Below are 24,412 nucleotides of genomic sequence, written 5' to 3'. Positions count from 1 at the left end.
TGGTCCCCACAAAAAGTCGTGACCAGCTAGGCCCGAACGATGCGAGGCAAGATCTTGGAGCGTCAAGTATCTCGTCAGGAGCTGGGATGTGGTGACGAAGCCTGCGGAAGAATTTGTGTCACGGGCGTCTGCCAGCCTCTGTCCTTCAGTACGTCAAGTCCCGGGTATGTCTTGGACGAGGGCGTCTTCGACTGAGCTTCAGCGATCAATATTCCGAGTAATGCGCATGTGAAAGACTTTGTGGTCGAGCACATTGGAAACAATGTGTCGCCCTTAGCTTTGACATCGGGAAGAAGGGCCAGTCCGTAGCCGTCGGCATGGATCTGGCCCTGTGACACGACGGCGACCGAGAAGCCGGGGACGTGATGCTTTCGCATCAATTTCTCCAGCCATGTTCGGAAAGAGGCATCCAGGTACGCTTCTGCATTGTTGTCTTGGCTCGGTCCCATTATCGTGATTACCTGAGCCTTCGAGACTCCGGCAATACTTTTGGTCCTGGAGAGGACGTGTAGTACTTATGGAAGCATGGTAGTCGCATCTTGTCCGAGGAGATCATCGTTCGTTCAAGTTTGTACGATGTTCCTGTTCAGGAAATGTTTCAAAGATTTAGTGCGTTGTTCCTGGATGACGTTGAAGATCCTGCGACGTTTGACTTTCATGGCTGCAGCTTCTATACGAGAAATCACGAAGTCGCGTCTGCTTTCCAGCATCGGAGCATCAAAAGCGGATCGAACCGAGCTCCATAGGACTTACTGTATAAGTCTTCTGTTCCGACGAGCTTGTTCAAGCTACTTGTGGGCAAAGGCGTCCGAAAGATGAGCAGCGGCCAGGAAACGAAGATGCCTTCGACTTCCAAGGAACGGTTCAAGTTGCGGGGAGATCCAGGCATGAAAGATCCATTTTCTCATCGGTCGGAGATTGAAACAGCTACTTCCGGGCTCTCACCACAGTCCAACCCACGTTGTGCAACCACTCACCATCCTCGACACCGGCTGCATGCTTGCCCACAGCTGCTACAGCTGCGCTGCGCCTAGAAATTCGCTGATTCGTTGGCCCTCATCAATACAACAGCCGGTGAGAGGGCCAGCGCAAACTGCCATGAATCGATGCCATTGGACGCGCGCCGGCGTCTTGACTGACTTGAGGTCTTCCAATGATTTGTGCCTTGCGAACAGCCTGACAGGCTAGAGCCTGCTCTCGCTGACAGTGACTTTCTCGTGATGATTTCGAAGCCTGCTAACAAGCCAGTGTGTCCACATTCCGACGACTAATTGCCGTGCAGTATCGAAGCAACACAGATATCGACGTTCGGCGCGAAGCGTCCTACCCACGACCATCCCAGAGTCCGTCAAAGGCTCTGGCCGAGCCGCAAGAGAGCAACGAGGCATGTCTGTAGTTTGCAAGAAAGCAGATCTGCACCAGAGGATCCCAGTGTGAGCAGCGTCTATGCTCGAAAGCAGACGCGGCGGCAGACTCATGGGCAACCTTTTCGTTTGCGACAGTGTCTAAAAGGCTACGAACATTGATCTTGACAACCGCAGCGAAATGGATCCGTTCTCAGCTTTCGCAGGTCTCGGCCTGGCTTGCAACATCATACAGCTGGTGGAGGTGGCAATAAAGCTGGCGAAAGAGTGCAAAGAAATATCAGCTACAGGTTCGACGAGGGACATATTAACAACGACAGAACTGAGCGATCTAGTGACTAAAATCTCGAACGCAAGCAGCACTTTCCTACCCATTACGTCGCCCGGTAATGCGATCGATACACAGATCCAGGAGTGCGCCACACGATCCCTGCAGGCGGCGTCCGACCTAGGAACGCTCGCTCGCGACATAACACACAGGAAGGACAAGACAGAACGGACACTCATGGAGAAAGGCTTTCGAAGCCTCCGGAATCGCTCGAAAATAGAAGCGCAACGGAGAAAGCTCGTTGAGCTACAGTCGACACTCCAGACCTCACTACTGAACGGCATACGGGGCGACATCCGGGACAGTGGAGCGCTCACCGCTGTACAACTCACAGCAGTTAACACCAGTATTGACGCTGTCATTGATGGAAACAAAGCAGCAACTGCGCAGCTTTTGCACGCGATAGAAGACATAAGAAAGTTGTATAGAATTGAGCTAGCGCAAATGTCTCAGTCAATTAACGCGCAGACGATGTCGACTCAAAAAGCGATCACAACCCATCTTGCTTCAGTCGACAACCATATCAGTGCGTCCGAAGCCATTGTCATCGACCAGCTCAAGGTCCTCAATCTGGACGACAGGCAACGCCATGCATTGGAGCGCCTTTATAATATACTATACTATGATAGCATGCACGAAAGGGAGAACAGTATCCGAGCACGCGTAAACGACTACGGTGAGACTGCCAAATGGCTTTTCGGTGATTTCGGAAGTGTTGGCGGTCAAGACAGCCAGGGCCATCCCATCATGAATGACATGCAGGGACACCGCAGACATGCTGTGTACAAGAGCTTCGAGACCTGGATTCGCACTGGCTCAGGGATCTGGTTCGTGGAAGGAAAACCTGGGTGTGGAAAGTCAAGCCTCATGAGTTTTATTCGCCAGAATCTCGAAGAGGGTGGACGAGCTCGTCGCCTTGTGTCTGAATGGGCTGAAGGCAAGCCATGCAGGATACTGAGCTTCTTCTTCTTTCGTCCAGCTACGTCGAGGCTCGACAGGTCCTTCGAAGGTGTTTGGAGGTCACTGTGTGCCCAACTTTTATCCATGGACGAATCTCTGGTTCAACATGTGCTAGACGATTCCAGAACACCCCAAGGTATCAGAGCTGCCACGTCAAAGGATCGCATTGCCAAGCCCATATGGCGAAGCGATGACTTCAGGAGCTGGTTCAACTACATGCTTTCGCAAACGAGTGGATGCGTGATTATACTACTGGACGGGCTGGATGAATTCCAAGAGTTCGAAGGTGGTGATGAAGGCCACGGCGCGCTCCTTGCTACTATTCAAACGCTAAGCACAGACCATTCACATGTGAAGCTTATATGCTCTTCGCGACCAGTCGAACCGTTCAAAAGCGCATTCCGCACGAATTCGTCTTTCAGACTTCAAGATGTCAATGATACAGATATATCCAAATTTACCTTCTCGACACTACATGGCACACAGGCGTTCGAATTTGCTCGTGACGTCGCCAACCGTGCCAATGGTATCTTCCTGTGGGCTCATATCGTTGCCCACGATCTTGCGAAGGCTGCGCGCCGTGGTGCTGGTCGTATCGAGCTGACAGAGCGTTTGGACCATTGCCCTGTCGAAATGCGCGATCTCTTCAGACATATGGTCGCCCGTCAAGATCATTTCTACAGGTCGAAACCTCTGCCTATTTTGTATCTGATCGACATATGTACGCAGCTTCCACGGGGTGCCCAGAGGGGCATCACCTTATTTGAGTTGCTGTTGCTGACATGTGGGGACTACTCGGTCGACAAACTGCTCAAACCAATGCGAAACGCCTTTTCGGAAGATTTTGTTGGTGCTATAACGACTCGCGCTGCTGGTTTCGCCGACGAAGTAGTCGATCGATGCGGTGGTCTGGTCATCGTTCGCCCCTGTACGTTCAATCCAACAACAACCCTCTCCTATGCATTCAATCACTTCGTGCGTCGGAGTAAGAGCGATCATCAGTCTCTATGGACTCTTCTAGACCAGGAGGTGACTTTCGTGCATCGAACGGCCCACGACTTCCTGCTCGAAGAAGGGGCTTCTTTTCTCAGTCTTAGCGCAGCCTCCATGAAGCGATCCTACGGTCTAGCTCTCCTAGCTCTTGCTAGTATCGGGTTTATGAGCCTGGACGATACCTGTTTTGCCGACACCGAAAATGTCAACGTTAGTGACATGCTGTCTGACTTCATTAGTGGCCTGAATTATGCTCTACAAGACCCAGACCGTACAGACGAGTGTTGTGCAATCGCGGACTTATGTGTTCAGCGCCTCGCGACCCGTTTGCCATTGAAGGACTTTGGTCGGCAGAAGCTAAGATGGTGGCCACGAGACATTCACATCGAGCCACCAACTTGTTCTGCATTGCCGCTCGATGTTCAGATCGCAGTGAAAATATGCTGGCCAGACGTCAGAATAGTCCGCCACTGGTTACTTCCACGAATCCAACGTGTGGAAGGCACCTTGAAGCCGGTCGCTGCTGCGTACGCCTTCGTATGCATCTCCGAGCAGCAGGCCCTTGAGAGTCTGTTTGACTTGCTGGCATTGACAAATCCTTGTACGATTCTTTCATTGACGGATGTAGAAAATGAAGATGCCTCTCGGCAGACCCAGGACCATCCTTTCTGGGAACACTTCTTCGCTTATGGCATCTTCTCGCTACTTGCCGAAGACAGCTTGCGCGCACGGGCCCTTGAGACAGCGCGAAGTTACTTCAATCAGGGTGTGGGAGAGCATGAGACTTGCACTCGTCGAATAATGATGAGACGCGAGGGCAATTATCGATCTCTGCGGATCGGGCCAACACGTCAGCTAGGCTGGGCTGCTGACTATATTCATAGCCTCTTCCACCAAGATAAGTGGCTAATTGAGCAGCAAGTCAGCGACTTGCCTTGGTCTGCTGAAAAGCCCTGGCGGTTGGGCGGGGAAGCAAATATGTATAAGCCGTCGGGGTCAAGCACCTGGATTCGGCTTACGAGTATGCAAGCGCAAAGCTTCAATCTCAAGGTGACGACGGAGAAGGCGTATTTTCACATACATGAACGGCCAACGGTGTGGTTACGACCACGGCGAGGACATCGATGCTATTTAGGCAAGGAGGTGGCGTATGCTGCATGACTTGTGCTCGAGAGGACTGATATCGGATCTTGACTCGGTCAACGAATACTTAAACGCGAAGACCAAGACCGCGAAGATTCAAAACGCGAAGGCTCAGACCGCGACCAATCAGCAGGGCAAGATCGTGAAGACAAAGATGCTGACACGCGAAAGTGCGGAAGGTGAGGACTCAGACAGCAGATATAAGGAAAGGTGAACAACGAGGGGAATGTAAGAACAAATTTGCACCTTTTCGAATTGTGCCAACTCAGCCATCCATCTTTGTCCGATTTCCTGCGAAAGGCTTGCTCGTCAAGGTACTACCCAGCCATTCCTCATCCGTGCCCAAGTCACGCAAGGTAAAACACCTCCTCACAACCCAACCACCATCCCTTCTCAACATCCGTGCTCCCCCGACTCCCCTCGACCCTTGTCTCCTGCATCGAATCAGTCAACCGCCACCACTTCTGCACCTTCGGGTTCGCCGCCATTCGCGCCATGTCTCCGTCGAAGTCCGTGCCGGTGTATTTGAAGGTCGCGAAGAGGGTGTATAGTATTGAGGGTGAGGAGGGCGGTATTAGGTGGATTGAATCTGGTACGGTGATGGTGGTGATTAGCGCTGAGCTCGGCTTGCAGATATGCCGATGGGCAGCCTTGCGATGTCTTCGTAGGAACACTCACAATCAGAAATATTGCTGTCCTTGATCTGTTCGAGGACTTCAGGCCACGCCGCGGCATGGAGCTTTTTGTATTCCTCGAGGCGCGACGGTTTGAGGTAGATCGTTTGACCTATGCGGCGCGGCGCGCTGGCTGATGACGGATCGCTGTTGGACATGACGATTGTTGCTTGTTGCTGCTAGCAAGTCGTGGTTTCAAATTCCCGGGGTGAAAGAAATTTGAGGGAACCAGGTAGTGATGAGATCACGTATGAATAACCTCGTGTGGAGACGGCGGCAGTGGGCGAAAGGATAATATTCGCGGGGGGCACTTGCGAGCACTGTGGGGTAGACAGAGCGTCCCAAACACGTTGTCGTATGTCCATGACAATGGCTTCATGACTGAGATTCTGGACCCAACCACAGCAATGAACCGCTGTCTCCTCATCGATTCGGCGCTAACTCCCCTCTCAACGACCTCACAATCTCCCTCAGCGTTCCGCAGTGACCCCGTGGCATATCCATCGGCGGCTGCTCCTTCGCTTCCCGAGCCAGCAGCATCATCAGCACGACCCTGTATTCTTCGTTGACCACCTCTGCGGCCTTGACAGGCTCTCCTTGTGACAATCGATCGATCGTCGCCTCCGGGATACCTAGCGCGAGCTCGAGCCGTTCGATTAGATCCTCGCTGGCCTGCACCAGAAACAGCATCTGCAGGTCCATGCGCCCTTCAAGGCTATACTCGCCGAGCGTGAGGCCGTGGAAGAGGTTCTTGAAATTGTGGTTCGCGGGACTGTAGTTGGGAGCACGAACGATTGGAAGAGAGTCGAGTAGTGTCCACAGTATGACGCGGAACAGGCGGACAAGCATGACGAACGAGGTGCCGATCGAGAGGAGCACGGCAATGTCACAGTCTAGTCTCGGAAGGGCCTCCTCCACGCTGACAACGCCGGAGGTTTTCGCCTCGGGTGATGGCGTTATCGTCTCGTTACTGTTCGTGATTGCCGTGTTTGTCTGCGTTACCAGGCTCGTAGGTTCGTGGGTGAAGCGGAACTGCAATGCAATCTCTAACAAAAGCTTGCCACTGTTCAACAATCGACTCACGAAGAAAGCCGGGTCCACATCATCGAACGTCTGGCCCGGTAAAGTCTTGCATTGATCGATAGTGCGGCAGCCTCGTAAGGCATCCACATCCAGGTGCAGACCATGTGAAAGTTCGCCAAGCTTGCGCATCAGCTGCGAGCGTCGCTCCAGTAGTGAGACGTAGTCATTTGCCCCTGGTGTGGGCAGTCGTGAATTGTCGGCGGTTTGTGAAGGCTGCGAAGTGCTGAAGATATCATGGTGTGCCGAGGTCGAGGAGGGCGTATTCCGTGCCGTGCTCGTAGGAGTCCTCAGCGAGGGGTCGATTATGGACGTTAGGTCAGCGATGTCATTCAGCTTCGTGGACGGTCGTCCGGCTTTGCGTGCCGCACCGGTCGTACATGGGTGGCCGATGCGAAGGCATCGTCGACAACTGGAGCAGCTGGGCTTGTCCTCGTCGCGTAGGCATTTCAGCTTCTGCGAGCGGCAGCGGTCACATGCTGTGCGCTGGAGTCGGCTGGGAGTAGTTGAAGCGTCCATGGAGTGTGATTGTGCTATATTACGAGGGTGGCCGTCGCAAAAAGGTACAATACCTGCAGAAGCGCCTCAATCGGCCCCTGGTCGGGTGTGATTCCGTAAGCGAGATCTAGGCTACCACATAAAATTTGTGCATCGTGGCTCGGCGTTCCTCCGAGGACTGTGCTTTCCGCATCAAGACCCATGAACTGAGAGAGGCTGCACCGCGACTCTATGGCAGGAGCGGGCTGAGCGCAAGCGACAGTTTCGCCATCACGGGAGTAGTCCTCGAGTTGACAAGGTGCAGCAAACATCAGATCCGCCAGAAAAGCATGCCAAGTGGAGCAAGCGGAGAGCAAGAAGTAAGGTTTCGGCGCGATTCTGCTCTTCCCAGAGTCGGTTTCCTCTATGCAACAGCAGCAGTCCGCCGCGTAGAGCACAGGAGCACTTGCGTGCTGCGAGTCAGATTGTCCGACCCAAGCAGTGAATCTACCCTTCGCGACTGGCTTCAAACATGACCGTCCAGCCAGCAACCCGCTACGGCTGGGTTGGACTTGGCAACATGGGCCTTGCAATGGCCACGAACCTCCAGCGCCATCTGTCTACTCTATCCGAGGGAGCCCCGCTAGCATACACAAACCGCACGCTCTCACGTGGCGATGGTCTGGCCGCGTCGGGCGGTAGAGCATTCCAGACTCCGGCTGAGGTAGTGGCGGCGAGCGATGTTGTTTTCTTTTCTGTGAGTGCATACTGGAGATGCTGATGTTGCTGTGGATGCGTTTCCAGCAGTCCGTTATCTTTGTACGCTTACATGGGTCATCCTGCCTTAAGAAATTGTCGTCTTGAAAGGCTGGCGGAGGATAAGATTCCCAAATCGCTCACACCGCGCCGTTAGCTGACGTCACGTGAAGCTATCAGATGACGCCGCTGTACAGTCCACAATCGGAGGTATCCTTGCAGACATCTCTTCACTCGAAGGCAAACTCCTAGTCGACACCACGACCATCCACCCAGACACCACCACCGCCATCTCCGACCTCGTGACTACTGCCTCCGGCACTTACCTCTCATCCCCCGTCTTCGGCGGGACGCCTGTGGCGGTATCAGGTTCTTTACTCTTCGCACTCGCCGGGCCCTCGACCGCGATCCAACGCGTGAAGCCACTGATCGAAGCCTGTCTTGCGCGTTCAGTCATCATCGCCGGACCGAATCCGAGAGACGCAATGATGCTGAAGGCCACAGGCAACCTGATCACTGCCGGCCTAGCACAGCTGCTGAGCGAGGCCTTCGTGCTGGCCGAGAAGTCTGGGCTCGAGACGTCCATCGTGGAGGAACTCGTAAAGCAGAATTATGGGGCGTATGCTGCGAGTGTAGCTGAGAAGCTGAGCACGGGTGTGTATGCGCCTGCTTCGGGTGAGAGGCCACGCAGTGATGTACGGCTGGCGGTGAAAGACGTGCAAGTGGGTGTGGACGTTGCTGGAGCGGTGGGTGTTGATCTTGAGGTAGGTAAGCTGGCTCTGGAGAGGCTCAAAGATGCAAGGGATTGGGGCGAGAGTAATGGACGTGGACTTGACAGTAGCTCGGTGTATGGAGTGGCAAGGAATCGAGCTGGTCTGGACTTTGAGCGGGAGGATGTTCTTGAGCAGAGAAGGTTACAGAGTGAAAAGCCACAGGAGAAGGACTGATGATCTGTGAATGCGGTGCAGCCAACGCTCATTTGAGTCGGACACTGGTTGCTGTCATTGCAGGACGTAAGAGCCTGCTTGATGCGAAAGACGGAGAAGAGCACGGCATTCGCATGATGCGACACATACTACTTGCGCAGTGATATGTGGCCTAGGCACCACGTTGCTTGAGCCCAAAGCGGATCGTCAGCACCACGTCACAGCACATATTAACCGGGAGGCAGACCGATGGGGGAGTCGTCGCAACTGTCTCATACTGCTCTGAGGGATCGTATGCCGAACCAGTGTGTTTTTGTTTTTCCCCCGAGCGGCAAGCATATAGAGGGCTTAGATGGGACGCAGGATGGAGTAGGGCATCTTAGGTTGTGTCGAGTCCGGATGCATGAACGACTGGGTTGCAGTGTCTCCGACGAACGAAGGGAGATCCTCGGCTTCGTGGACCAAAGGATGGATGTCCGAGTGGTGGACAAACGACAGGGTATCGTCGAGGTGACGACCCCTCATCCAAGCATCGAGATCGCCTTATCCAAAGGCAAATTTCAATAGTGCCAATGCGGGCATGCTGCACTGTCTGTGTTGAGGTCTCGAACGATTTGGCGAGACAATCTGTTGACAGCTGCAATGACCCGTGGATGCTGCGAAGATCAACCGGCTGGAGTGGAAGGGAAGATTGATGATCACTTCTATATACAGCTGGGTATGGTGTGGGAGCAGAGAGGAGTTATCGTGTTGTGGCTGGCGCTCGAGGCAAGTCTCCATCACACAGGGGCACACGGCAATGCATGCAGAGGGCAGGGGGTCGACAGGAGTGTAAAGCGAGCTCCACTGATGATTCGCCTGTGGATGATTGTGCCATTGTGTTTTCTCGACAACAGCATTGAGGCATCGGACAGTCGTGGCTGGCGCCGTAGGCGAGTCTCCGTCACGCAGGGCCACGCGGTGATACTTGCAGTTGGCAGGGGCACGACGAGATTGTGATTCGATCTCCCTGCACAGCACGCCGCCCGTAAATGGTATTTACCATAGATGTTCCGCAACAGCGACATTGAGACACGACCGATCGTGGCTGGCGTGGTAGTCCAGAGCCAGATGGCGACTTCAGTCCATTTTCGCTGATCCTTGCGGAGTCGCAAGGCCCTCCTTCGCCGTCCAAGACAAGCTCATGAAACCGACTCACGGCAGCTCTGTTACATAAGATGTCACTCGCCAATCACTGAACAAGTGTGGGAGCGGCGAGGCAATTTGAGCCTGTTAGAGGCTCTCACGCCCTGAGACTCACGGAAAGCTCCAGTCCATCAGACCATGCGGCATGTAGATGCATTGCCCACAGAGGCAGGCGACTCGACTGGTAAGGCAACGATCGCGACGACATGATCAAGTGTTCAGCTGGATGCTGAGATCTAGCGACGATGCCCAGCTGCATCGAGAATGCAGATGCGCGTAGATGAGACATACCAGCAACGACATCATAGGCATGGACATTCAAGTACGCCCACTGTGGCGACGCTGTGATGCTGGAAAAGTGTTTCCAGTTTCTATTCATACACAGCCTGGTTGGGGGCAAATGTACAGTCCCTTACGTAGCCAGTCAGCCACGCCTCAGCTCTGACCAGAATTTTCGGATCTCGGGGTCGCTTCGGCGGCCTCTCGCCTGCTTCTCACTCGCCAATCTGTCGCTTAAACGTCGCGTATCGTGTTCGTGTCATCGCAACGGCTTGCCAGGTTGAGTCTTACATGAAGCTGTGGTCTCGATATGCCAGGGCCTGTCTGTGCAGTAATGGGGAATCGTGTTGGTCCCCTACTGGCCCGCAATGCCACGTGTCATCTACCTACAACACAGGTATATGCCAGAACACCATCAAGGAGTTGCGATTGAGATAAGCAAAAGATGAAGCTAGCGAGACCTTATCGCCAATGAGAAGGACATCCAGCAGCCCATGCGAGATGCATCTGTGCCATCTTCAATGCGATGATTCGTGGTGCAGTCTTCCGAACCAAGCGAAGTAACTAAGAAGGATGCTTGCATTGGTGTCGCAACTCAAAATTTTGACACTTTGCGAAGTTCTCGCGGAGATGTGCCTGCACTTCCAGCGGCATTCAATTGGTTGAAGCAGAACAACACAGCCCATGAACGTGCGGCAATTGGCTCAAAATTGCGGCGGTATTCATTTGCCATGTTCTTTCAAGGATTTTCCCCCTCATTCTGGTCCTCTTGCGTCAAATAGAGTTGCGACAGCAGGGCGACACGAGCTTTGGGTTTTCGAGAATAGAAGCCTTCTGGAAGGGGGAGCCGTAGCAGCAGAGCGAAGTTGGGAGCTTGGACACTCTGTGATGTGATTGTGGCTTCAGCTGAGCGAATTGTCTGGGCTCTTTTGTTGATCCTTTTGTACTCGCTTCTTGTTCCAGCTGCGGGAATCCAATAGTGAGGGACGTGCCGCTATGGTTTTATGCGGAAGGAAACCGTATTGTGGTGAGAGGGTCAAGATGTGAAGTATGAAAGATATAAGGGAAGGCAACTTCCTCTTCGAATCGATCGCCAGTCGATCACTCGAGATATCAAAAGCTTCTGTGAACATCGACACGCTTCACCAACATCCACGATTATCGTGATGGCAGCACAACAGATCAAGTCAGAGGTCACCCCATCGGTGGAAGAGCTCATGTACATGTACGAGTCGGACGTCGATACGGTAGGTCGCTCCTTCCATAGACAGTGATACCATACTGACGACCGCGGTAGTGGCAACCAGCATCAGATCCCAGCGACCTTGCCTTCCAAATGCAGTACACCAACATCACAAATGAATTCAACTCGTCATCATGTCCACAGCTTTCGTTCTCAACAGTCGCCAGTTCTTCCGCAAGCTTGAGCTCCAGTCCCGACCCATCAACACCCGGCGTTGAGGAGGACGAATCATCCACCTTCGAACTCAACTGCAAAGGCTTCGTCAACTACAATCCCAATCCCACATCATCAGACCTGATCCAGCGCGCCGGCACACGGAAAGACCGTCGGCGCCAACAGAATCGACTTGCGCAGAAGAAGTACCGCGCCCGGAAAGAGCGTCTGATCACCGATCTGCAAGGCGAGCTGGACGGTCTCCGCCGAGAACGGGACGCTGCTATGCAACTGAATGCCCGACTCATGATGGAGATCCGCACTTTGCGGTATACTTTCATGCCTGGTGCGGCCGATCTGAGCAGGGTGACGACGCCGCAGCCGCAGATGGGCATGATGATGTACGCAGAAGGTCCTTGAAAGTTTGTCGCGGGATGGTGCGAACCTAGAGCTCGTATCATGGAATCGAAAGGACTATATCCGCAGCCACTGGTTGCTGATTGAGCTGCCCACACATACGCACTCACGCAAACCGAAGCGCGTTTACAAGCGCTGATGTCGTCGCCGGACCGAACCATGGTGACCACATACAAGGTTCAGGTTGACGGCATCCGGCAAGAGCGGCAGAGCCCAGCGATGAAAAGGCGAAATGCCACAGCATCGTCGAAGGCGTACTTCGCGATACGTGTCGCTGCTGTCGCTCCGCGGGGAAGCAACTTCGTTGCGTACTAGTCAGCAAACAAACAGGTTAGCAGGCAGTGACCTTGAGAGGTATGACGGAAGACAATTCAATGATACTTTGAACCACAACCATGTTGTCCAACTCGCATGCCATTTGTACACCCTTGCACATCTATGTGATAAGTACAACACATTGCCGAAGAGAAGAGAGGGTATCGTGACCGTCCAGCTTTTCCCACTATCGATGGACCACCAAAATATGCAAACGCTGGAATGTTACAACAAATGGTCACAAATGTACACAGGCCTTCGTCGACGATCACTTGATGACTCGAGTAACCAGACCTGTGGCCACAGTCTTGCCCGACTCTCTCACATTGAAGCGGTCGCCACTCTGAAGGGCGATTGGCTTGAGGAGCTTCATGACCATCTCGACGTTGTCGCCAGGCATGACGAGCTTGGTGGTATCTTCGGTGCCCTCTGGCCATTTGAACTCACAGGCGTCTGCAGACATAGTGTTAGCGACGGAAACGGAGACATCCTCAGGTCCTGCCTGAGCTCAACGGGCAACTTGGATTGGGGTCCGCGAAAGACTTACCATCACCTGTCCTAATAAAAGCCTGCGGTCTGAAAGCTTCCGAGAAACCTGTCTTGCGGCCACCTTCTTCCTCGCTCAGAACATACATAGACACGAGTGCCTCTTTGGCAGCCTTGACTGTGCCTGGTGCAGCAACGACCATGCCTCTTAGAACATCCTCACGCTTGACGCCTCGCAGTAGCAGACCGGAGTTGTCGCCAGCTCGAGACTCGTCGCAAGACTTCTTGAAGGTCTCGATATCGGTGACCTTGGTTTTGATCGGGGTGTCCATGTATCCCACGACCTCGACCTCGGAATCCTTCTTCAAGGTGCCTCTCTCGACACGGCCGGAGACGACTGTGCCTCTGCCGGCTATCGAAAAGGTCTCTTCGATGGACATCATGAACGGCTTGTCGAGATCTCGCTCGGGTGTGGGGATCCACTCGTCGACTGATTTGAGGAGGTTGTCGATCTGGTCAACACCGATCTCGGGCTTCTTGTCTTCGATGGCGCAGAGGGCGGAGCCGAAGATGATGGGGGTATCGTCACCCTCGAAGCCGTAGGAAGTCAGGAGCTCGCGCATTTCCATCTCGACGAGTTCAAGCATTTCCTTGTCTTCGATTGTGTCCACCTTATTGATGAAAACGACAACTTTCTGGACGCCGACCTGGCGGGCGAGCAGAAGATGCTCTCGAGTTTGCGGCCTAGCAACGTCAGCTGAGTCCCTACCATGCGTGCCGTTCTGCATACATTTGTCCGTCACCGGCAGCCACAACGATGACAGCGCCGTCCATGTTTGCAGCACCTGTGATCATGTTCTTGATGTAATCGGCGTGACCAGGGCAGTCGACGTGCGAGTAGTGTCGGTTGGGAGTTTCATATTCGATATGAGCGGTCGAGATGGTGATACCACGCTTCCGCTCCTCCGGAGCTTTGTCGATAGAGCCATAGTCGAGGTATTTGGCGAACCCCTGCTCGGCCTGTCGTTTCGTGATGGCTGCGGTTAGTGTCGTCTTTCCGTGATCAACGTGGCCAATCGTGCCTGAACGAGTTAGCATGTTGAAGGACCTTGGAGCGATTATAGCGTACCAATGTTTACATGGGGCTTGTTCCGCTGGTAGACAGCTGCATAGTGACGCGCAGCCAGTCTGTCGTGGCCGAAAGCTCTGAGGACAGGGTTGCCGCCGTAGGTCTGGCCGGCGACCCGGGAGGAGCGCAGCAGCTGCGTGACAGAGCGAGTGAATGTCATCGTTGCCGGTCCACCTACGATGACTGCCCTCCTGCTCGATGCAATCGTGTTTGCTTGATTGAGCTAGAGATGATTTGCCTCATGCGCAGTAGATCAAGTCGTCTTCGAAAAATATCCCGGCTATCGGAGAAACCTTCCGCCGGCGCCTCTCTTTTCGACTTCCACTGCCTCAATTGTTCAGACATGCCACCCAACAAGACACACTCGAGGAGCATGTAACGGAGATGGGAAAAGGTCAGCGTCCCCAGACCAACTCTGCTCGCTTCAGCATGCTGACGAGCTCTGACAGGAACCGACAAGCTCTACGTACGCGCCAGTCCCTACAGCCTGAGAGCGAGTAGCTAATACCAGCAGATCACCCACAGCGAGTGGAACTCGAATGACGCCTACTCAGCGTCCGCCGGGTCCAATGTTCGCGCCGACAAAAGCGAGCACGCGGCTTTCAAGCGGCTGCCCTTCAACTACTGCGCCTTGAGTCTACAGCCCTTCGAGACACCAGTATGCACGAGCGAGGGCCTCATATTTGACCACGAGAACATCATCCGATGGCTCATGAAGCATGACACCAATCCCGTCACGGGCGGACCGCTGAAGCAAGCTGATCTGATCAAGCTCAACTTTGCCCGGAATGAGGGCAAGGAATGGGTGGACCCGGTCACATACAAAGTACTCACGGATAACACTCACATTGTGGCTGTACGGCATGGTGACTCTGCCAATGTCTTCGCATACGAGACAGTCGAGCGCCTCAACATCAAAGCGAAGATGTGGCAGGACTTGGTCTCGGACGAGAAGTTCCAGCGGTCAGACATAATCACCTTGCAGGATCCTCAGAATTTAGGGTCTCGCAACCTTGCCGACTTCAAGTACCTCAAGGATGGAGAGGACTCTGGAGTGCCGAAAGAGGAGGCTAGCATAAACACTGGCGCCATGGGCAACGCTGCGAGCCTGAAGATTATGAAAGCCAAGGAGGCCGTTGCAAAAGCTCGAGCAGACCGTGACAAAGCCGCTGCGGTACAGCAAGCGGCATCGAGAGGCCTCGCCAAGTCTGCGGCACCACAGAAGTCGGTGCAGAAGCCATTCAACGCAAAACATTACACCACAGGCCAGGCCGCCGCTTCCTTCACTTCTACGGGAATATCGGTCCACACTTCCGCTTCGCTAGCTCTGATGTCGGACGAGGAATATCTGCTGCGGCCTAAACGCATCAAGAAGTCTGGTTTCGCCGTCGTTCAGACGAACCTAGGAGAAATAACGATCGAGCTGCTGCCAGAGCACGCACCGAAAGCTGTCTACAACTTCATTCGACTGGCCCAAAAAGGCTACTACAACGGCATCGTCGTCCACCGGAATATCAAGAACTTTATGGCTCAGACCGGAGATCCGACTGGCACTGGTCGAGGAGGCGCAAGTATTTGGGGCAAGAACTTCGAAGATGAATTCGATGGTGAGTTTTCCTGTTGACGTGGATCGGTTGCTACCCTCCGCGAAATGAGCTTCCATTCCTTCAGTGCCCAGTAATCGGCGATCGCCTTCCGCATATGCTCCCAGTGCAAATTCCACTAATGGAATGAACAGGACCGCAGCGGCATGACGCGCGAGGCGTGGTCAGCATGGCAAACAAGGGCAAGGACACCAACTCGTCGCAATTCTTCATCACGTACCGCAAAGTACCGCATCTCGATCGAAAGCACACCATCTTCGGACGCGTCGTTGAAGGCCTGCCCACGCTGAAAGCAATCGAGGACGCACCAACTGATGATAAAGATCGACCTACCGAGGAGATTAAGATGCTAGACGTCAAAATCCTCGTCGATCCGTTTGACGAATTCATGAAGAAGCAGAACGAGAAGCAGGAATTGGATCGTGAGCGGGAGGATCTCAGACGGGAAGGCAAGGTTGACGACGAGCGCACGACGTGGACTGGCAAGCGAATAAGGAGGGATGGCACGGTAGAGGATACCGGAGGCGGCGTCGGTAAGTACTTGAGGCAAACTGCTGGGGATGGCGGCACGGTCGATGATGCTGTCGATAGAGAGAACCTGTTCCAGGAGCCCTCACGGAAGAAGGTGAAGAGTGCTGGCGGCTTTGGCAACTTCGATGGCTGGTAATCATGTAATCGTAGCAACGCTGCCAGCGGTGCAGGAAGGAGCGCATGGCATCCATGCTTGCGATTTAAGCGGTCGCTCATCTCAAACTGCCATGGACGACGCTCTCTTCCACGTCAAGAACGCCCGGTCTCAGAGCTGGCTGGTTCCAACGAGTTATCCAACGCTGTGATTCTCGCGTCCACCCCAGGTCTCTTCCCGGCAATCTGTCTTGGCTGTGAGCTTAGCCTAACGTCCGTGGATCTCAGTCACCGGCTGTGCTGACTCGGACAACATTGTGCGCTTCACTCCAGCTGCAGAGGCAGTGCGTCCTACGCTACGTGTTTGCGTTCATGGAATTGACTCAACGAAGAATTGAGGTCATTTGTAACCGCAAGCTAAGAATAGATCCCTCGCAAAACCCAAGAAGGCATCGCCACTCGAACCAATCACAGTTCCTATTTCTAAACCGCGGGATCTGATCGTCTCACTTACGTGGAATCTTAAATCGAACTCGTAGAGATCATGCTGACACTCCAGAACAACTCTCTCTTCTCAAGAATCACCCAGCTCGGGGCACTGAGCGAGACGTCATTGCCGCGGCTCTTGCGAATCCCACGAACCGGAGCTCAACGTTTTAGGTAGGCAATCAGTGACGAGGACGACGCGATGCGCTGAACCGTCACAACTTCAATTACCACCGAGTATTACTCGACCAGCTTCTGCTGAGACTCCGACACTGGCGCAAAGATGCAATCAACCCTCCGCGCCGCCTTCATCACCGACCTCCTCCTACCACCACCACATTCACTGCCAACTCTAACACCCTCACAAATATCGGCGATCGGCTACGATGCTGCTGTCTCAATCCTTCACAGTCCCGAGCAATTTATAAGGTCCAATCCACTGGTCACCGACGTCCGCCGCGTACACTCCCCGTCCGACTCCAAGCTCTACATCGATGTCCCGAAGTGGTGCTCAATGTTCAACCTCAACCACCACGGCGACCCCGAACGGGGCATCAGCAACGAATGGCAGCAATTCGAGATTACCGACAAACTCAGTTGGGGATTGGGTACTTCTGACGTTGTTTACACTACAGCAATGCGGCGGATACCAGGAGGGTTCGAGTCAGTCACCAGTGCGGGCAGTGGCGTGAGGATATATGGGCGGTTTGAGATCCTGAGGCCGCATGAACTTGGCCGACTGAGTTCGAATCCGACGAATATCACTAAGGCCGATGATGCTGCAAAGTCGCGGCCGTCGTCAAGCCATGAACATGATTACAGCTCCGGAGCACCCAACACTGTTCCTGGGTGGTCAGATGATACGTCTGCGCCGACAAACCAGCCACCTCAGGACAGCGAGTCAAGTGCGCACGATACAGGGCTGATTCATTACATCGAGCACAATGAGACGCGATGCAACAAGGTCTTGTCAGTCTACATCAAGGCCACGACCGCAAAGTCACATCGAACCATGCACGAGAACTTCAAGCGGAGATGGGGTGAGATCGTGAAGCAGCAGCTGAGCGAGGAGGCTGCTGCTCGGGCAGGTCCTGGTGGCTCTGTCATTGGGGCGCCTGGTCTGCCGAGAAGTAGGGGGAGAGACGAGCAGGTTGGTACTACTAGTGGAAAGAGTGGTCTGGCTGGTGCAAGTGATGGCACTCGGTCGAAGGAACACTCGAGAACAAACAGTAAGAGTCGGACAACGTTGGGATAGCGACGAGCGACGGAAAGATGATCGTCGAGTCTGAATTGAGAGGACTTGCATTTTGTCGTTTGCTCACGCTTTCTGTTTCTTTGCATGACATCGGCTGAATTTGGGGCTTGGCGTCGATGACGCTGCGGCATCCCATTTCGCTCCTTCAATTTCTTGACTGCCAGACGCCGATCTTGTACTCTGCCATACCTACTTCCTGTCTGCCAAGTTGTGTCTACTAGTTCTCTGTAATAACACTGCCTCCTCGACATGCGCTGTCAAATATGGCCGCCGAATTCGTAGGGTATACGATTCTTGTCACGCTCCGCACGCCGGCAAACGCGCAACTCCAAGGAGTCGTCGCAAATGTCGTTGATCAGAATCTGATCTTACAGGATGGTGAGTCTTCTCTTACAATGATATCGAAAGCAAGCTAATTGAGACAGTCCTGCTACTTTGGAGCGGCCAACGAATCCCCTCGTATACCCTGAATGCCGACCTCATCGCCGACCTCGAGGTGGCACCCTCACAGCCATCCTCTTCCTCATTACCCACACCGACTGCCACATCACACCCATACCCCGGGGCCTCCGCGCAGCATGTACCGTCAAATGGCTCGCAGACGTATCAGCAAACGGCGTACCAAGATCCTGCCATTCTCAGCTACCACAAGCCGTCACATCAACCTGTCTCGCCCATTATGATCGCAGACGGCATTGTCCCTAGTCCAGTGTCGCCGCAAGGCCGAGGGATCGTCAAGCAGAGCTCTGTGTCGAGTATAGCCACGTCGCAGCCGCTCAAGCCCAACAGACGAGACTCGGAAGCTACAGCGATTCTGACGGAGCCCTTCGATGCTCTAGCGTTGGGAGTCAATGACAAGAAGGTCGCGAAGAAGCACCGCTCTACACCCTCACAGGCCGTGCCCGGCATCATCGATGTCAAGAGTATGCACGCGCCCTCCATAGCGGCACCAGTGAAAGAGAAGAAGCCGGGAAAGGGCAAGGGCTGGCGCAGCACACCTCTCATTGAAGAGCGGCCAACACGACGTCAGCGCTTACGGAAAGCAGAAGAGACCAACGGGTGGGCTACTGAGGACGCCACTGACATCCAGGACATGCCCGAATTCGATTTCGCCAGCAACCTCTCCAAGTTCGACAAGAGACAAGTCTTCGACGACCTCCGCCGAGACGACCACATTCCCACTGACGAGCGACTTGTCAGCTTTAATCGACTAGCAAGACCAGGCACAAACGGCGGCAAGAACCTGCATTTCTCCGAGAACGTCCTGGATGGAACAAATAACGGCAACAACGATCCATGGAAGAGTGAGGCAGGCGAGACCGAGGACGACGGCCACGTCGAGCCAGATCACTACTCCAGTGGCCGGGGCTCGAGAAGAGCAAACTCACGCAGACCGCACACATCAAGTCGAAAAGCAAGCCTACTCTCCAGCCACGTCGCAGATCCTCGCAACGCAAGTCCTCGACCTCTATCCCGCGTCGCCACCGCCACGACCCTCTCCAAAAGCGGCCGCACGTCGTCCCTCAATGGCCTCCCACGCGCAACCTTCCGCCTCGCCTCAAACAACAAGCCCGTTCACTGCGTCTCGCCGCTCCAGATGCTCGAAATCGAACAGCTCTGCACATCCGATCTAGGCCTCTCCGAAGAACAGCTCTCCGAGAATGCAGGACGGAGCATCGCCGAAGCGATCCTCAAATCCAGCCCGGAAGCGAAATGCATCGTCTTCCTCGTCGGAAACCACAAGACAGGCTCCCGGGCCGTAGCAGCGGCGCGCCATCTCCGCAACCGCCGACTGCGCGTCACAGTCATCCTCCTCGGCGGCGAGCGCGAAGACAGCGTCCTCGAAAGTGTCAGGCGGCAGCTCAACACTTATAAGAAAGGCGGCGGGTGGGTGGAGAAGTGGGATGAATATCAGTCCAAACTCACCAACGCAGCCACGACCGCAACCAAGGGTGCAGCAGCCACAACGCCAGATATAATAGTCGACGCCCTCCTTGGCATCCACACCACTTTCGACGAGCTACGAACCGACGACCAGGCCGTGGCGTTTGAAATGACGCGTTGGGCGGGCCGGAACGGGAATATCCTCTCAATCGACGTGCCCAGCGGCGTGTCCGCCAGCTCAGGCCTCCTTTCCGAGGCCGACGAAGGTAGTGGGCAAGCAGTTGTGATGGACGTGAAAGGTGTGATCTGTCTGGCTGCGCCGAAGACTGGACTGCTGCAGACGATGGCGAATGCGCATGCGGAGGGATTTCCGATGGCGTGGGAAGTGGTGGTCGTCGATATTGGTGTCAGTACGAGTGCTGGCAGCGACATGGGAGTGGGAGTAGGAGGAGGCAGGGCGTTGATTTCGGGGGCGGTTGGGTCGTGGATGTGAAGTTCGCGGCTGGGTAATGGCGGCAGCAGTGTGGTTGTTTTTGGTCGTCAAGAGCATTTTTGTTTTACTCGCACGGCGCTGGGGGTGGCGACTGGACGCCAAAAGCATTTTTCAGACCTCGTATCAATACCAGAGAGGTACTCTATCCTACGCTATAGCGCCTTGTCTCATCAAGCAATAAATCGCCTGTTCAATCGGAATCAACAACCACCAGTGCGCCAATTCCCCGATCCTGCCCCTACACCTCAACCGTGTCCTCCATTCGATAAACCAGCTTCTCCCCACTATACCTCCCCTCCTTCATCACCCTCATCCCCTCAATCGCGCCCTGCAGCCCGCCACCCTCCAACCGCTGCGGATGTTCCCTCAACTTCCCCTCTGCCCACAACTTCTCTGCGATCGGGGCAAAAGCTCGGACATGTTCGTGATACGACGGTTCGGCGGGGTAGTGCTCCCCTTCGAAGATATACGCTTCCCCGCTCGCGCCATACGCGAGGAAGAAAATTGAGTCAACGTCTGCTCGGGGACAGGGTACGTCGAGGAGGTTGACGTATTTCGCCACAGTGACATTCGAGCCGATCGCTTCAGCGCAGATTGTGGCTGTGCTGTCTATAGACACGCAATCGAAGACCAGAGCCAGCTGGTCATTTGTTGCCTCGCGGATTTGGGAGGCGATGTTGCAGGAGGTGTGGTCGAAGACGCGGTCCGCGCCGAGACTTTCCACGAACTGCATGTTCTTGGGCGAGGCAGTGGTCAGGACATTCGCACCGGAGAGTTTCGCGAGTTGAATCGCAAGGGTCCCTGTTGCTGTGCTGCCGCCGTAGATCAGTACTGTCGGGTGCTCTCTGGAGCCATTGATCGCTGCGCCTGAGGCGTTCGTCGTACTTGCAGGGAAGGGCAGGTCGAGGAATTTGTGCAGCGCCAGCGTGGCCGTCATGAGGCCGCAGCCGACGGTGCAGGCCGCTTCGAAGGTGATGTGGTCGGGGATGTGGAACTGGATGTCGCCTTTGACGACGATTTGGCGGGCGAAGGCGCCGGTTTCGGGCCGGGCGTCGTTTCCTGTATTCAGATGTGAGTGAGTTGCTAGCGGCGTGAGCTGGACGTGTCGTGCGGATTCCGTACCTCCATGACTGAAGCCGCAGATCCGATCGCCTTTCTTGAACTCTCGCTTTACGGCTTTGCCGACTTCGAGGACGTAGCCGGCGTAGTCACAACCTACCAGAGTGCCGTCGTCGCCGGGTGCCTCAGCGTCGTCCAGTCGGTTGGATTGAGCGCTATAGTGCGTACGTCGACGAGGATTTCATCCGGGCGGATCTGTGGTGTTGGGATCTCCTCAAAGATGGCACGGCCGGTGCCTCGGCGGATAAGGCCGATGTTCTTGGTCATAACGGCGTCAAGAGCTATAGTTGCGCAAAATTCTGTCAAGTACTTGCAGAGACTTACCGTTTACCTGTACCTTCCTCCTGGCGCATACATATATTCCCGGTGTCAACGCTGTGCTTGATGATGGCAATTCGTAATAGAGCGCCATTTGTTTTCCACATGAAGCCGCGATGTGCCTATTGCGAAATCGTAGCCCGCGTCCCAAGGCTTGGGAAGAGCATGGTGGTATTAGAGTAAGCCAATGTCGAGAGTCCGTTTAACATGTGTTTGACCGAACCGCGGCATTAGTCATCGACCATCCATGGCCGGATCCGATACTGCTTCACTCGGACATATCTGTACGAAGGCGATCGTGACTTGGAGGTCTGCGCCCATTGTTCAGCAGCTAACACTGTAAGCTATGCTCGTTGATGTGTTGATGTGATGCAGAGTGTTTCGACTGACGTGATCTTCCGCCAGTGCCAAGCCTCACCTCGGCTGATTGGGGTACGTTGAAAGGTTGTTCTTGCGCGTAGGACTTCACACTGACGAGAGAAGTCGTTGGCAGTGATTGCTCGAACAAGGAACGCTCAATATATCTATCTATCCTTCTATCTACTTCTATCTATGACATCGCCGGTTCTACGAGGAATAGGGAATCCTGTCACTTTCGCGCCAGTAATTCTCGAAGCTCTTTGAGGAGAGCGTCGCCCTTGAATGCCGGCAGATTCTCCTTCTCCTTGAGACAGTCGCTGAGCTCCATCGCATCACACAGCGCCTCAACGCCGTTGCCCTCCTCTGCGCCATAGAGCAGCATGCCGAGAGCCATACACATGCTCTGTAGAGTCTCCCGGCTTTCGGTCTCCTCGAACACTGCGCTCACGAGGGCAGCCTCGACGTCTTCCGAAACTGGAGATGTATCGGCTCGATCTTGCACGCGTTCGTTGTGATTGAGTGCTGCTAAGTTGTAGATCACTGCGGTAGCAGCCTGGCGTGCTCTCTGAGTCGTGGCGTTGGTGGTGGCATCCTGGGATGGCACTACACAGGTAGCGGCCAGCTCTTCGAGCTATCGCGGAGCTTGTTTGGTGTTTGGCTGAGTGATTCCTGGAAGACGTTCGACGTCCAGAGGTTACAAGCGAGCTGGCATGTTACGAGGCGGAGGTTCGCTGGTGCTGTTGACCAGGAATTGTTCTGGAAGAGCAGGGTGAGTAGTGTCGGATTGGTTGTTAGGTATGAGGCCACGCGTGGGTCGATGGCACCGATGCGGACGAGGTCGACGAGGGCGAATTGGGCTTCTGTGGGTATTTTGGGGAATACGCTGGTGATGGCGTGTGTGATTGTCCCGAGGTCAGGAAGCGGGGCGTTGCTGATCCCTTCGGTGTCTCGTCGTCGAATGTACTCAACGAGCTGTTTGATCGCGATGTGCGCGCCGTATGGCCCATCTTCGCCAGGAGTTTGTCCAGTGGTGGGGTTTTGGCGAACGTGGTGGGCGAAGTGACGAGATTGTGGAAGCTGGGACAATTGGTATGGGCGTGTCGATGCGATGACGACGCCATTTGAATGAGCAGGCGAACGTTTCCTCGGAGAGCAGCGCTGTCGGCGCCCGACCACTGTTCTAGCTTCTGGCCCTTGAGGAAGGTGATGAGGGTGGGTGTTGCTCGTATCGAGTACTTGGACCCAATGTCTGTGCCTGGGAGACGTCGACTTTGATGAATATGCACTTCTCCTCCGGTGTCGACTCGGCCAGTTCATCATAGAGTGGATAGAGTATCTTGCATGGAGGACATGTCGCTGAAGTGAAGAACACGATAGCACTTGAAGTGGATGCTCTTGACATCAGACTGTCGAAGACCGACATAGATGTAACGTTGTAGACCTGCCCTGGCCGTGGCGTGGGTGCGGTGCCGTTGATCAGAAGCGGCTTGAGTTGTGCGGCAACAGGAGCAGACGAACTTGTGCCATTGGTCTGGAGCGGGGCTGAGACTGCAGGCTTTGCGCCATTCGTCTGCGGTCGGGGCGCATTGTGACCGGACACGGCGTCTGGTGCTTGAGTCATCGTCCTCATACTCTGATCGATCTGCCCTCGTAGCATCTGGCCCATCGGTGTCCGCAAGAACGTTTCAGGCAGGCTTCGGATCTCTTCTGGGATGCTCTTACCGACCAGGAACATCGACAGATCTTGCGAGAAGTTGTTACAGTTGTGGACGAAAAGATCGTACGACTCAGGCGTGTATATCGCTTCCAGTGATTGGAGGTACTCCTCGATCACATCGGCGGTCAAATGTGTTTTGCCCAAGTTGACCACTTTCATCGGCCGGCCATGATGCGTGGTTCCAGGTATCTTGCGATGAATCCCTTGGCCAAAGAAGTACTCTACGCGATCCAGGACTATTGACGTGTGGTAAATCGCGTCGATTTGTTGTCCGATGAGGGCCATGGAAAATTGTCGGGCCATCCCCTGCCGGGCTGTAAGCGGATGGTCTGAGGGAGCGACATGGGGAACCTACCCCGGAGAGATCATAGACGTAAAGTTCGACGTCCATGGCGACGTGTCCTGTATCTTCACAATGTCCGGACGTTATGCTTGGAGTGTGCCACGAGCGGCCTGGGTCGCCAAATGGCGGAGGCGGACTCCAGATTCCGGTCAGATCAACGATCAGATCAGTGGTCACCTCGCTGGCTGCTATTCATATAGACGCGTTTCTAGTGACAACTATTCGTGACTGCGACTTCATGTAGAGGCGAGGACGAAGATAAAGTGATATGAGAGCAGGCAACCTTCACGACGACACCCTG

General features: G+C 54.5%; 12 protein-coding genes across 12 annotated transcripts; 6 read left to right on the top strand and 6 right to left on the bottom strand.

Moving 5' to 3' along the window:
- Positions 1–74: 74 nt before the first annotated feature.
- On the bottom strand, positions 75–449 carry AB675_1628 (uncharacterized protein; the record flags this gene model as incomplete). The annotated part of the gene is made up of 1 exon (XM_018141531.1): positions 75–449. The coding sequence occupies one exon, from the start codon at positions 447–449 to the stop codon at positions 75–77; it is 375 nt and encodes a 124-aa protein (XP_017996058.1).
- Positions 450–1,545: 1,096 nt separating this feature from the next.
- On the top strand, positions 1,546–4,555 carry AB675_1627 (uncharacterized protein; the record flags this gene model as incomplete). Its single annotated transcript, XM_018141530.1, has 2 exons — positions 1,546–4,495; positions 4,530–4,555. 2 exons carry the CDS (start codon positions 1,546–1,548, stop codon positions 4,553–4,555), a joined length of 2,976 nt encoding a protein of 991 aa, XP_017995969.1.
- Positions 4,556–5,135: 580 nt separating this feature from the next.
- AB675_1626 (uncharacterized protein) lies at positions 5,136–5,620 on the bottom strand (the record flags this gene model as incomplete). Its single annotated transcript, XM_018141529.1, has 2 exons — positions 5,136–5,377; positions 5,467–5,620. 2 exons carry the CDS (start codon positions 5,618–5,620, stop codon positions 5,136–5,138), a joined length of 396 nt encoding a protein of 131 aa, XP_017995993.1.
- A 265-nt stretch (positions 5,621–5,885) lies between these two features.
- Positions 5,886–7,061, bottom strand: AB675_1625 (uncharacterized protein; the record flags this gene model as incomplete). The annotated part of the gene is made up of 1 exon (XM_018141528.1): positions 5,886–7,061. The coding sequence occupies one exon, from the start codon at positions 7,059–7,061 to the stop codon at positions 5,886–5,888; it is 1,176 nt and encodes a 391-aa protein (XP_017995983.1).
- A 490-nt stretch (positions 7,062–7,551) lies between these two features.
- On the top strand, positions 7,552–8,722 carry AB675_1624 (Glyoxylate/succinic semialdehyde 1; the record flags this gene model as incomplete). Its single annotated transcript, XM_018141527.1, has 2 exons — positions 7,552–7,776; positions 7,949–8,722. The coding sequence occupies 2 exons, from the start codon at positions 7,552–7,554 to the stop codon at positions 8,720–8,722; spliced, it is 999 nt and encodes a 332-aa protein (XP_017995997.1).
- Positions 8,723–11,331: 2,609 nt separating this feature from the next.
- AB675_1623 (uncharacterized protein) lies at positions 11,332–11,981 on the top strand (the record flags this gene model as incomplete). The annotated part of the gene is made up of 2 exons (XM_018141526.1): positions 11,332–11,412; positions 11,463–11,981. The coding sequence occupies 2 exons, from the start codon at positions 11,332–11,334 to the stop codon at positions 11,979–11,981; spliced, it is 600 nt and encodes a 199-aa protein (XP_017996065.1).
- Positions 11,982–12,561: 580 nt separating this feature from the next.
- AB675_1622 (Elongation factor Tu, mitochondrial) lies at positions 12,562–14,068 on the bottom strand (the record flags this gene model as incomplete). The annotated part of the gene is made up of 4 exons (XM_018141525.1): positions 12,562–12,746; positions 12,841–13,523; positions 13,570–13,861; positions 13,909–14,068. 4 exons carry the CDS (start codon positions 14,066–14,068, stop codon positions 12,562–12,564), a joined length of 1,320 nt encoding a protein of 439 aa, XP_017996016.1.
- Positions 14,069–14,292: 224 nt separating this feature from the next.
- AB675_1621 (Peptidyl-prolyl cis-trans isomerase-like 2) lies at positions 14,293–16,179 on the top strand (the record flags this gene model as incomplete). Its single annotated transcript, XM_018141524.1, has 4 exons — positions 14,293–14,302; positions 14,358–14,374; positions 14,423–15,515; positions 15,647–16,179. The coding sequence occupies 4 exons, from the start codon at positions 14,293–14,295 to the stop codon at positions 16,177–16,179; spliced, it is 1,653 nt and encodes a 550-aa protein (XP_017995978.1).
- A 726-nt stretch (positions 16,180–16,905) lies between these two features.
- Positions 16,906–17,877, top strand: AB675_1620 (uncharacterized protein; the record flags this gene model as incomplete). The annotated part of the gene is made up of 1 exon (XM_018141523.1): positions 16,906–17,877. One exon carries the CDS (start codon positions 16,906–16,908, stop codon positions 17,875–17,877), a length of 972 nt encoding a protein of 323 aa, XP_017996007.1.
- Positions 17,878–18,140: 263 nt separating this feature from the next.
- On the top strand, positions 18,141–20,254 carry AB675_1619 (Enhancer of mRNA-decapping protein 3; the record flags this gene model as incomplete). Its single annotated transcript, XM_018141521.1, has 2 exons — positions 18,141–18,255; positions 18,303–20,254. 2 exons carry the CDS (start codon positions 18,141–18,143, stop codon positions 20,252–20,254), a joined length of 2,067 nt encoding a protein of 688 aa, XP_017996004.1.
- Positions 20,255–20,492: 238 nt separating this feature from the next.
- AB675_1618 (Protein TOXD) lies at positions 20,493–21,640 on the bottom strand (the record flags this gene model as incomplete). The annotated part of the gene is made up of 2 exons (XM_018141520.1): positions 20,493–21,497; positions 21,542–21,640. 2 exons carry the CDS (start codon positions 21,638–21,640, stop codon positions 20,493–20,495), a joined length of 1,104 nt encoding a protein of 367 aa, XP_017995964.1.
- Positions 21,641–22,280: 640 nt separating this feature from the next.
- AB675_1617 (Desumoylating isopeptidase 1) lies at positions 22,281–24,159 on the bottom strand (the record flags this gene model as incomplete). The annotated part of the gene is made up of 5 exons (XM_018141519.1): positions 22,281–22,682; positions 22,769–23,128; positions 23,191–23,306; positions 23,459–24,074; positions 24,124–24,159. 5 exons carry the CDS (start codon positions 24,157–24,159, stop codon positions 22,281–22,283), a joined length of 1,530 nt encoding a protein of 509 aa, XP_017996049.1.
- Positions 24,160–24,412: the final 253 nt, after the last annotated feature.

This window comes from Cyphellophora attinorum (assembly GCF_001299255.1).
Source record: "Cyphellophora attinorum strain CBS 131958 chromosome Unknown Contig34, whole genome shotgun sequence".
NCBI classification, from domain to species: domain Eukaryota; kingdom Fungi; phylum Ascomycota; class Eurotiomycetes; order Chaetothyriales; family Cyphellophoraceae; genus Cyphellophora; species Cyphellophora attinorum.
Note: the sequence above shows the minus strand (reverse complement) of the source record. Positions and strands in the feature narration are given on the sequence as shown.